Below are 12,500 nucleotides of genomic sequence, written 5' to 3' on the forward strand. Positions count from 1 at the left end.
CCATATTGCGATATAGATTGAATTTTAATATATTGTGCAGCCCTAGATAATTCCACACAGGATTTGCATCAGTGAATATGATTGGATGTCCTGAGAGCTTCCTGTGGTGTTCCCGCCTCCGTTTTGCTGTCACTCACTCTGATTCGCTAAGTCTCATGCTCCTCCCACTAAAAACGACCAATCATTGACTTTCCCCTCATCCGTCTTCACGTGGTGAAGGTGCATGCAAAGTCCCAGAGCTTTTTACTGTCACTTCTGCTTCTTACGCTTGTTTTCTCGTCTTTTCTAGACAGATGCATTCAGTTAAAAGGTTCATGTCGTTATTTTAGTCCTTTAGATCTGAAACGTAGTGTTATACAACTAAGTGTGTTGTTGACTAGTTGCTCTTTTGTTTCTTTTAGTTTGGCATGGTTTTAATGTGGGTTTAATAAAAACAAAATGTATATTATATTATTTATTTTATATAGAAATTGCATATATAAATATAAGTACATGAAAATTAAATAAAATATATGTAATTATATATATATATAGATGCACTAAGTGTGTTATTCTCTAGTCGCTCTTGTGTTTCTTCGGCTGATGTTTTTGTGTGTTTCCTTTGGTTTGAAGTGTGCTGGTGTGTTTTTAGCATGTTTTAATGTGGGTTTAATAATAAAATAAATACAATTTGAAAATATATAATTTGTTTTATATACAAATTTTATGTGTAAATATAAATAAATTAAAATTAAATAAAATAAGAAAATTGTATATATATATATATATATATATATATAATAAAATATGAATTTGAATATATATATATATACATTTTAGTTTTTATATTAAATATGATTTTTATATATGTATGGGATAAAATAATTTGTATTATTTATTTTATATATACATTAATACATTTTTAAATATGAATTTATTATATATATAATAAATGTATTGATTTATTTTATTTTATTTTAAATTTGACAAAATATAACAATTTTTTTGTATAAATTGATCTAAAACGTAATATTATTAGTGGTGTATGACCATCACGAAGTGTGTCGTTCTCTAGTCGCTCTTCTGTTTTTTTAAGCTGATATTTTCGTGTGTCTTTTGGTTTAAAGTGTGTGGTGTGTGTTTGTAGCATGTTGTATTGTAATGTGTGTGTGAATTGGACCTGTGCACATACACTAGTGTATTTATTAAGGAAAGCTCATCGGTGGCACTTTGCACTGTTCTCAAAATAGGATCCTTTGAGAATTCAGAGGACAAACATCAATAGTGTGTGCATCTGTTTTATACATTTAACCATTTAAAATGGCCATTTCAACATCAATCCATCTCACTTCAGACACTTGACATGCTCAAATATGTCTTTAAATTGTACATTAAAACATCACTCTCACTATCCTAATTTATATGACGGATTATGAAGACAAACATATGTTCCTTTGGAATAACATGCTTGTCACAATAAGACCAGGAACTTATATATTTAAGTAATTTGATATATGATCATATCCTAAAGCTAAATATTTTCATGTATAAATGTGTCTGAAATATTATTTGAAAATATTTCGTTTCTGTTAATTTACATGATTACGTTTCTACCCACTTTAGGACTGTACTGTTAAGTGTATTATTTATTTATTTGTGTATTTTGATCAAATTGTTATTGTTTATTTGGTACAATAAGGTTCCGTTAGTTAACATTAGTCAACTACTTTAGTTAACCTGAACTAACAATAAAAAATAATTCTAAAGCATTTATTAATCTTAATTTCATCATTTCCTAATACATTATTAAAATCTAAATCTATTGAAATTATTTAGTGGATATATATCCACGCTGGTATCGCCACTAGAATGGCTGATGTCCCTCATGAACCTGCATGAGGAAACAGATGCTCATGTTTAACAGCTCCAGCATCCATGCGCACACCCAGTGGCTCAGAGTGTGTGTGTGTGTGTGTGTGTGTGTGTTTTGTGAGCGTGAGAGTGTGTGTGTGTTTGTGTGTGTGAGAGTGTGTGTGTGTGTGAGAGTGTGTGTGTGTGTGTGTGTGTGTGTGTGTGTGTGTGTGTGTGTGTGTGTGTGTGTGTGTGTGTGTGTGTGTGTGTGTGTGTGTGTGTGTGTGTGTGTGTGTGTGTGTGTGTGTGTGTGTGTGTGTGTGTGTGTGTGAGAGAGTGTGTGTGTGTGTGAGAGTGTGAGAGAGTGTGAGAGTGAGAGAGTGTGAGAGTGTGAGAGTGTGAGAGAGTGTGAGAGTGTGTGAGAGTGTGACAGTGTGTGTGTGAATGTGTGTGTGAGAGAGTGTGAGAGTGAGAGAGTGTGTGAGTGTGAGTGTGTGAGAGCGTGAGCATGTGTGAGCGTGAGCGTGTGTATTTGTGTGTGTGTGTGTACACGTGCGTGAGTTTTTTGTGTGTGTGTGTGTGTGCAGTGACTCGTCCTGAGCTCGGGCTGTAGTGCAGATGTTGATGTGTGTGTGTGTGTGTGTGTGTGTTCGTGCATGCGTTTGTGAGTGTGTGTGTGCGTGCGTGCGTTTTGTGTGTGTGTGCAGTGACTCGTCCTGAGCACGGGCTGTAGTGCAGATGTTGATGTGTGTGTGTGTGTGTGTGTGTGTGTGTGTGTGTGTGTGTCTCCCGCAGCTGCTGATTTGTCCCCCGGTGACGCGCTTCTTCTTGGGCCGCAGGGAGCCGCTCCTCAAGCTGCTGCTTCAGGGAGACTCCGCGGGCCGGCTGACGGTGTGGAGCGTCCCGGAGAACACACACTCACACACACTGTGCTCCGCCGCAGGTACAGCTCTCAAGCTTCACGCAACCTGACTGATGCTCATATTGTTCGGAAAATAGCATTTCTCACAATAAACACCATAACATATAGTTTTTAATACTGTATTTACAAACTTTTATTTTTTGTATTATCACAAACTCAAAAACACAAATATTTCAACTGTATTGTAACTTTTTACTATTACTTTTTTTTACTAAATTAATATTTTAAACAGTATTATAACTATTTTTTTAAACTTTTTTACTGAATATTTTAAATAGTATTGTAACTATTTTTAAAAACGTTTTTACAAACTGAATATTTATACAGTATTGTAACTATTAATTTAACTTTTTTTTACAAACTGAATATTTTAAACATTCAGTTTGTAAAAACGTTTTTAAAAATAGTTACAATACAGTTTAAAATATTCAGTTTGTAAAATAGTTTTTAAAAATAGTTACTATTTTAAACCGTATTGTAACTACTTTTTCTCACAAACTATAATATTTGAAACCGTGTTGTAACTATTTTTTTGAACTTTTTTCACAAACTAAATATTTTAAACGGTATTGTAACTATTTTTTAAAACTTTTTCTCTCACAAACTGAATATTTTAAACGGTATTGTAACTATTTTTTTAAACTTTTTCTCTCACAAACTGAATATTTTAAACAGTATTGTAACTATTTTTTTAAACTTTTTTCACAAACTGAATATTTGAAACCGTATTATAAGTATTTAAAACATTTTCAAGAAAAGAAAGGCGCTTGTGTCCCTCATCTACGATGCGTTTTCCTGCAGAGCTGCAGGTGTCGGCCAGCATCAGTCTCCAGGAGGCCTTTGATAAGCTGATGCCGTCTCCAGCGGGCATCATTGACCAGCTGAGTGTCCTGGCCGGCTCCAGCGCCCCGGTGAAGGTCACGGCCAGCGTCTACATCCCGTCTCAGGGCCGACTGGTGTGTGGACGAGAGGACGGGAGTATCATCCTGGTTCCTGCGACCCAGACGGCCATCGTTCAGCTCCTGCAGGGAGAACACATGCTGCGCAGGGGTGAGGCTCAAACATGTGACCCTGAAACTGCCAGAAAAAGTTCATTTAGGATTTTTCACAAATTCGTATTACAGAAACAAATCTTAAGTTGATTCATGAATATTTGAAATGTCCATTTACATCAAGTACAACTCAGCCAAACATAGATGAATCTTACCTGTCCAGAAATTCTTCTCCGTTTTCAGCCGTCTCCATCTTTCAAAGGCATCTCCTATACAGATCCTTGTTTTATTTCGGACTTTGTCACGAAGTATTTCGGATTCATAACGAGTTTATGAGTTTGTCAGTTTATCTGATTCGCAACGTTAGACTTTTTTTTAAATCCGATTCCGACACGTTTGTAGCTGCAGCTGTGGTTACCAGAGCAGAGCTGGCAACCCGGATGCCGCAACACTACTGACTTCGTGATTGGTAGATAGGTGGAGGGTGACGCATCAGACCAAAACACAACATGACAACATCAACATCAGTTGAGGGCTGCAACTTCACTTTTTAAATGACAATATCCTGGCCAGACTACTGTTGTCAGTGATATAAGTATTTGAAATGAACATGATTTCTTGATGTCTAGTGACATATCAGGGCCATTTTATGATTCATTTAAATACATTTCTTACATACAGCTCCTTTAAAGGAGCCCTTTAAGTAAAGCCCTGTTTTAAGCATCTTTTGCAGCGATTTTTGCGTGAGCATATCAGTGAACACCCCAGATCACTCTGTGAGTTTCACGTCTTTGTAAACTAAAGTTTAATGTGTTTATATGAATGATTGTTCCAGTGCCCCTATGAAACCATTGTATAGGTGGGGGGGTGCTAACACAAAAACCTAAAATTCTCGGGACAGCAGCATGTGTCCAAATTTCAATCTTAACCGTTCGATTTCATCAGAAACGATCTAAAAACAGGGCTTTACTTGTAAAACGCCGAACTTACCGTTTTGAACGCTGAACTTACTTATTAAAGCTACCAAAGTTATTCAGCCAAGAGCATTGAGTGATTTTCTCTTTGTCTTTTGTTCATGACCCCAGTTATTGCAAGCTGTTGCGATATGCATATCGCGATATATACATTTGCGATATTTCGATAATTTCAATATATTGTGCAGCCCTATTGGGATTCTTATCCTATCTTACAAAATCTGTACTTAGGAAATCTTAAACCCCTCCATCGCCTTTGTTAATCAACTCTCAGGCCTGCTAAAAAGCATCAATGGTGCTCAAGAATGATGAAACACTAAATAAGTGGTGCTTTTCATCAAGTAAAGTTTGGATAAGATTGGTAGAAAAGGCAAAGTCAAAGAGTCTGTATATTATAGTTTTGTCGTCAAAGTGCAGCACATCATTTGAGTGTTCACAGAGTCTTTCCTCCATCAAACATCGCTTTTCTTTATCTTGTATCATTAATAAATGGGATGCCATTCTCAGCTACTGTTATGAGAGATTTACAGTTGGCTTTTAACTAATTTTGAAGTTAAGATACCATTGGGGTTTTCCTAAAGTTACTACAGTTTTAGGATTTTTTGTGGACTCAGGATGCTCCTGTAATACCTTTTTCCTATCTGTAGTTAAGATAAGATTATGCACTTAAGAAATGTTATTTTGTAAAAGCTTTAGTCCTAAATGCGTTCCTAAATGAAATTGCCTAGTACCAAACAGATAAGATAGGATTCTGAAGTTAGGATCTTTCTGTAACCACAAAAGCAGAGATCTTAAATTAAGATTTATACATCATCCGAAAGCTGAATAAATAAGCGTTCCATTGATGTATGGTTTGTTCGGATAAGACAATATTTGACAGAGATACTACTATTTGAACATCTGGATTCTGAGGCTGCAAAAAAATCTAAACATTGAGAAAATCTCCTTTAAAGTTGTGCATTTATGTTTGCAGTTGTGCTGCATTCACTCACAAAAATAACTGTTTTATACATTTACGGTAGGAAATTTACTAAATATCTTCATGGAACATGATCTTTACGTTATATCCTAATGATTTTTGGCATAAAAGAAAAATCGATAATTTTGACCCATACAATGTATTGTTGGCTATTGCCACAAATAAACCTGTGCGACATGTGACTGGTTTTGTGATCCAAGGTCACATATTATAAACACTTACTTACTTTCAATCTCTGTGTTTAGTAGCAGTTACCTTCCTCTAACATTCCCACAAGTCACTCATACAAATTATCTAAATTATTCAAGTTCACATGTGATGTTGTGGTAATAAAAGTACCATATATACGTACATTACAAAGCATAGTATATACAGTCAAACCAATATTTATTCAGACACCTTCAACATTTCTCACATTATCAGTTTATTCGCTATAGTTTAGAAAATGGTGATAAAATATGACAAGAACTCAGAGTTATTAAATCAGTTGATATTTCACTGGTTTTGTCCGTCCTTCTGTTAGACTCTCACACATGAATTATGTTGAATATCTGTCAGCTGTTAAATTTAACTACACAATTAGATAATACCAGTTTAGCTCAACCAATCACCAAGCAATGCTTCATGTTGTTCAGTCTGTGGTGTAAAAAGCTGCATTAGCAATTAAAGAAAAAGCAAAACATGATCAGCTCAAAGTGTCGGAATCATTTTTAGTCCCAAATTTTAATATATGTTACTGGTAGTCGTATTTAATGTAATGCGATCATTGAAATATATTTTGATATGTCAAACTACATTGAGTAGTTTGATTTCTAACATTATTCTCTCAACAGACATTTACATCGATACTCTGGCGTTATAATTGATGTGCTTTTGGTGAACTGTGGAGTGGATAAAACTGTTTTTATGGTAGGCTAACCAATACCATTGACTCGCGCTAGCCTAGCACCGGCGAACTATGCAACTGGAAGGACTGGGTGAACATTTTCGAAAACTGACTCCACTGGTAAATAACACACAGGCTAACTTGTAAATGAGGCCCGATGTCCAAAATTCCGAACCACCCCTTTAAGACTTCAAGGAGTTCAGTTAGGAGGTCACACACAGCCTCAATCAGAAGTTCTGGAAGCTCTTAAAGGTACAGTAACGTCTGAAGAGACTAATGTGAAATCATACAGGAGACAAGCCAGTCAATAAAAACCTTTAACAGTGCTTGTATATTGTTTTCTTTCAATGCATTTGATAATTCATACTCATAAAGTAGACCTGAAATTACATGCATTAGAAGATTATTAGTTAAAACATTGCAAAACGCACCTGCATACTATTTTTCCAGTCATGAATTTTGTCATTTAGGATTTCTGAAAAATTGTGCAAAAATCTCGTCTCGTTCTCGTGAACCCAATCTCGTGTCTCGTCTCGTGAGATAAGCGTCTCGTCACACCCCTAATAATTATATATTGAACAAATTATTATTATCATTATTTATGTATTTAATATTATATTTTTATTTTTATTTTGTAATTGTGCATTTTTATTATTAACAGTATTATTAGCAATAACAGTATTGCTTTTTTTTTGTTTTACAGTGTTTTCTCAAAATTAGCTCACTATTATTGCTATTAATATTACCAGTATCATTATACATTATGAATAAAGAAAATATTATTATTTATAATATATTAAGAATAATATATTGTTAATATAATTTTATTTTATAATCTATTATTATTGCTATTATTATATTTTAGTATATATATGTATATGTATATATATATATTAATAATTGTAATAATATATTACTATTATTTTTATATTGAATATTTATGTAATATATATATATGTTATATATAGTTATATCTTTTTTTACTTTGTCATTTATTTTTATTATTAACAGTATTATTAACAATAACCAGTGTTGTTTCCTCAATATTAGCACATTTTTATTGCTATTAATATTACCAATATTATTATAAATTGTGAATAAAAAATATATTATTATTATTATATATTATTAATAGTATTGCATTTATAATATTTTTATATTTATCAGTATTATTCTTTTATAATTATTATTATTATTATTAGCAACTGTTTAATCTGCAACAGTGTTTTCTCCAGAATTATGCTTTTAACTATTATTTTTATATTTAATATTTATGTAATATATATATATATGTTATATATAGTTATATCTTTTTTTACTTTGTCATTTATTTTTATTATTAACAGTATTATTAACAATAACCAGTGTTGTTTCCTCAATATTAGCACATTTTTATTGCTATTAATATTACCAATATTATTATAAATTGTGAATAAAAAATATATTATTATTATTATATATTATTAATAGTATTGCATTTATAATATTTTTATATTTATCAGTATTATTATTTTATAATTATTATTATTATTATTAGCAACTGTTTAATCTGCAACAGTGTTTTCTCCAGAATTATGCTTTTAATGTCACTGCACCCCCATAACAACATGCTAACAGTGTGTGTGTGTGTGTGTGTGTGTGTGTGTGTGTGTGTGTGTGTGTGTGTGTGTGTGTGTGTGTAACGTGGTTCTCTCTCTCTCTCTCTGTGTGTGTGTAGGCTGGCCTCCTCACCGCACCCTCAGAGGTCACAGGCACAAGGTCACGTGTTTGCTGTACCCGCACCAGGTCTCGCCACGCTACGACCAGCGCTCGCTCGTGTCCGGCGGCGTCGACTTCTCCGTCATCATCTGGGACATTTTCACCGGCGAGATGAAGCACATCTTCTGCGTGCACGGAGGAGAAATCACACAGCTGATCGTGCCTCCGGAAAACTGCAGCGTAAGTGAAGTCAGAGGCGTGTGAAAGTGGGTGGGGCTTATTAATCCTGACGCTTCCTCTGATTGGTCAAGGATGATGGCTGTAATCAATCTAGATGAATAGCTCGTCACTTTATTGTATGACATTTTTACTGAATTTGTCAAATTTCGATGAATATATCAAAGAGAGAGGAGAAACACTTCATCAGCACACACAGAAGCTCAAAGGTCTTCGCGGCAACCCGTCAAAATAAATGTTCTGTTTAACTTGAAGAAATTGTGACAGAAAATTTCATAGGGCCCTAAAAATATAATTTTTGTTAAACTTTTAATAAATTGATGTTGAATTGTATGTATGATTAGACATGCTTTTTGATTATTATAAAGTTAATTAAACCATAAAAATGTATTCCAGAAAACTTAAAACCGAAAACACAGAATTTGGTTAAAATAAAACGGAATTTTAGGGGGGGGGTTAATGTATTTCATAGGGCACTAAAAATTTAATTTGTGTTAAATTTTTCTATAAATTGTTGTTAATTGTATAAGTTTCATTGATTTCAATTGATTAGACATGCTTTTTGATTATTAAAAGTTAATTAAACCATTAAAATGGATTCCAGAAACGAATTTCACAGGGTCCTAAAAATTATATTTTTGTTAAACTATTAATAAATTGTTGTTAAATTGTATAAGTATCATGATTTCAATTGATTAGACATGCTTTTTTATAACTAAAATAATTATTTTAGTCCAAAAAAATTATAACAGAAAAAAAATGTAATCCGCAAAAATTCTAACGAAAAAAAACTGAATATGGGAAAGAAAATTCAACGGATTTCACATGGTTCTACGAAACTGAATATCATCGCCTGTGAACACGCACACAGAGAAAACTTCACCCAAAAACGAATATTCTGTCATCATTTACTCACCCGCACTTTTTCCCCCGTAAAGGTTCCTCTCTAGACATTGAAAAGTTCATCGGCGCTAGACGGCTGCAGAATTTCTGATCTCTGAGTCTCACCTTGGTGACCAATTAGACAGAAACGTCCAGCACTAAATGTCAGGCTTCGAAGCCTCCGAAACGCCATCAAAAGAAAAGCCTGCGCCGTTGTCATGGAAACGCCCCGAGTCTCCCTCTCTTAAGTCCTGTTTGACCTTTCCTGCAGGATTTGTTGTGTAACGCAGTGACCTTACGTGAAGTGGGATGCTCTGCTTTTTAATTCGAGTCGCACTGATATCATTTCCACCCTCATTGTTGGCAGGTTTTGACTTCTCTGTTGTGTTTTTTCCACATGTTTTTGGCATTTCTCAATTCGCCGGCAGCAGCCGTTTTATTCAGTGTGAATACAGCGAGACAGGATCGATCAGAGAGCCTCTGTGTGGGGTTTTAATCTTTATTATGAATGAAAATCTCGCCATAATTTAGCTGGTGCTTATTACATGCTCTGAAAGAAACTTTAAAATCCCCCTGTAGTACATTTTTTATCCCTTAAAACTCATTTTTGATCACCAAAATTACATATTTAAACCTTTTTCCTTGATAAAAAAAAAATGCTTTATCTCTTAAAACAGCTTAAATGTAACTCGACACCCTTGCCTTGTTTAGTATGCGTGGTTCTATGAATATGCAAATGAGCCCCGCCTCCACTCACTCACTCAGCTCAGAGATCCACTCGTTGACGATCACACGTTGATCTGATTGGTTACGAGGTAGTTTGTGACGTCAGAAACACCAGCGATTTCAAACCGTGTTTTTGAGACTGTCTTTGGTTCACTGCAGTTTTATGGAGAAAATACTCAGCAATGCTGTCGACTTATGAATTTACACGTGGTTTGTGTTATTAAAGCATATTAAAAACACCATATAGACACATAAACAACATTAAACGATGGATTTTACAACTTACAAATGAGACATAATATAGAGTTATTAATTTAATCTGAATTAGACCCATCATTCTTGACCAATCAGAGACAGAATCAGTGCCTCTAAGCCCCGCCCCTTCTTCTGCGCTCGCTCATGGTGTTGTGTTTCCTCTCTCTCTGCAGACGCGCGTGCAGCACTGTGTGTGTTCGGTGGCCAGCGATCACTCCGTGGGCCTGCTGAGCTTGAGAGAGCGGAAGTGCATCATGTTGGCCTCCAGACACCTGTTCCCCATCCAGGTCATCAAGTGGAGGCCGTGTGACGACTACCTGGTGGTGGGCTGCTCCGACGGCTCCGTATACGTGTGGCAGATGGACACGGGTGACCCCCCTCTCTGTTAAACACATTTTATTGGACTGTCCTGGGTTTAATACAAGTAGAATGCTCCTTTATGAAGTTATTTCATTTAAAGGAACACCACTTTTTTTGGAAATAGGCTCATTTTCCAACTCCCCTAGAGTTAAAAAGTTGAGTTTTACCGTTTTCGAATCCATTCATCCGATTTCCGAGTCTGGCAGAAGCACTTTTGGCATAGCTTGGCATAGATTATTGATTTTATAGAAATCGGCCTAGAAAATCACAACTTTTCATTTTCCGTCGGTCTTGGTACACAATGTAACTACAGAAGAGTCAAGGTTTAAATAGGAAAAATATTGAAACTCTTTGGTCATTTTTTTGAGAGAGATGCTAACGGTCTAATCAGATTCAATGATCTATGCTAAGCTATGCTAAAAGTGCTTCCGCCAGACCCGGAGATTGGCTGAATGGATTAGAAAACGGTAAACTCAACTGTTTAACTCTAGGGGAGTTGGAAAATGTGTGGAAAAAGTGTTCCTTTAAAGGGATAGTTCACCCAAAAATGTAAATTCTGTCAGTATTTACTCTCCCTCATGTTGTTCCAACCCCGTAAGACCTTCGTTCATCTTCGGAACACAAATTAAGATATTTTTGATGATATCTGAGTGCTGGATCACTCCTCCATAGTCTCTATGTAATTTCATCTGCCGGCCCAGAAAAGTTAGTAAAGACATCCTTAAAATAGTCCGATTGAACACAGTGGCTCAACCTTAAGTTTATCAAGCGACAAGAATACTTTTTGTGCGCAAAAAACAACAAAAATAATTACTTTATTCAACTATTCATTTTCTGTTTCTGTGTGGGCCTGGGAGTGAGTTCATGAGCGCCATCCATCCATCATCCATCCATCCATCCATCATCCATCCATCCATCCATCCGTCCACCATCCATCCATCAATCATCCATCCATCCATCTATACATCCATACACCCATCCATCCATCCATCCATCCATCATCTATCCATCCATCCATCCATCATCCATCCATCATCCATCCATCCATCATCCATCCATCCATCATCCATCCATCCATCCATCATCCCTCCATCCATCCATCCACCCACCCACCCATCCATCCACCATCCATCCATCCACCATCCATCCATCATCCATCCATCCATCCATCCATCATCCATCCACCATCCATCCACCATCCATCCATCCATCATCCACCCATCCATCCATCCATCCATCCACCATCCATCCATCCATCCATCCATCCATCATCCATCCACCATCCATCCATCCATCAATCATCCATCCATCCATCCACCCATCAATCATCCGTCCATCCACCATCCATCCATACATCTATCCATCCATACACCCATCCATCCATCCATCATCCATCCATCATCCATCCATCCACCATCCATCCATCCATCTATCTATCCATCCATACACCCATCCATCCATCCATCCATCATCTATCCATCCATCATCCATCCATCCATCCATCCATCCATCCACCATCCACCATCCATCCATTCATCATCCATCCATCCATCATCCATCCATGCATTCATCTATCCATCCATCATCCCTCCATCCATCCATCATCCGTCCACCATCAATCAATCATCCATCCACCATCCATCCATCATCCATCCATCCATCCATCCACCATCCATCCATCTGTACATCCATACACCCATCCATCCATCCATCCATCCATCATCCATCCATGCATCCATCCATCCATCCATCTGTACAT

At 36.0% G+C, this 12,500-nt stretch overlaps 1 protein-coding gene across 7 annotated transcripts in view; it reads left to right on the plus strand.

The window, feature by feature from the left end:
* Positions 1-12,500, plus strand: part of wdr7 (WD repeat domain 7) — a 131,761-nt gene that overhangs the window by 17,301 nt on the left and 101,960 nt on the right. For all 7 annotated transcript variants that reach the window (XM_077221324.1, XM_077221327.1, XM_077221328.1 and 4 more), the window contains 4 exons: positions 2,626-2,773; positions 3,554-3,802; positions 8,301-8,521; positions 10,555-10,750. In XM_077221324.1, coding sequence (XP_077077439.1) covers positions 2,626-2,773; positions 3,554-3,802; positions 8,301-8,521; positions 10,555-10,750 — 814 coding nt within the window. The remainder of the gene's footprint in view (positions 1-2,625; positions 2,774-3,553; positions 3,803-8,300; positions 8,522-10,554; positions 10,751-12,500) is intronic.

This window comes from Siphateles boraxobius, unplaced genomic scaffold (genome assembly GCF_051911475.1).
Source record: "Siphateles boraxobius isolate OS27281-9 unplaced genomic scaffold, OSU_SipBor_1 81, whole genome shotgun sequence".
NCBI classification, from domain to species: Eukaryota; Metazoa; Chordata; class Actinopteri; order Cypriniformes; family Leuciscidae; genus Siphateles; species Siphateles boraxobius.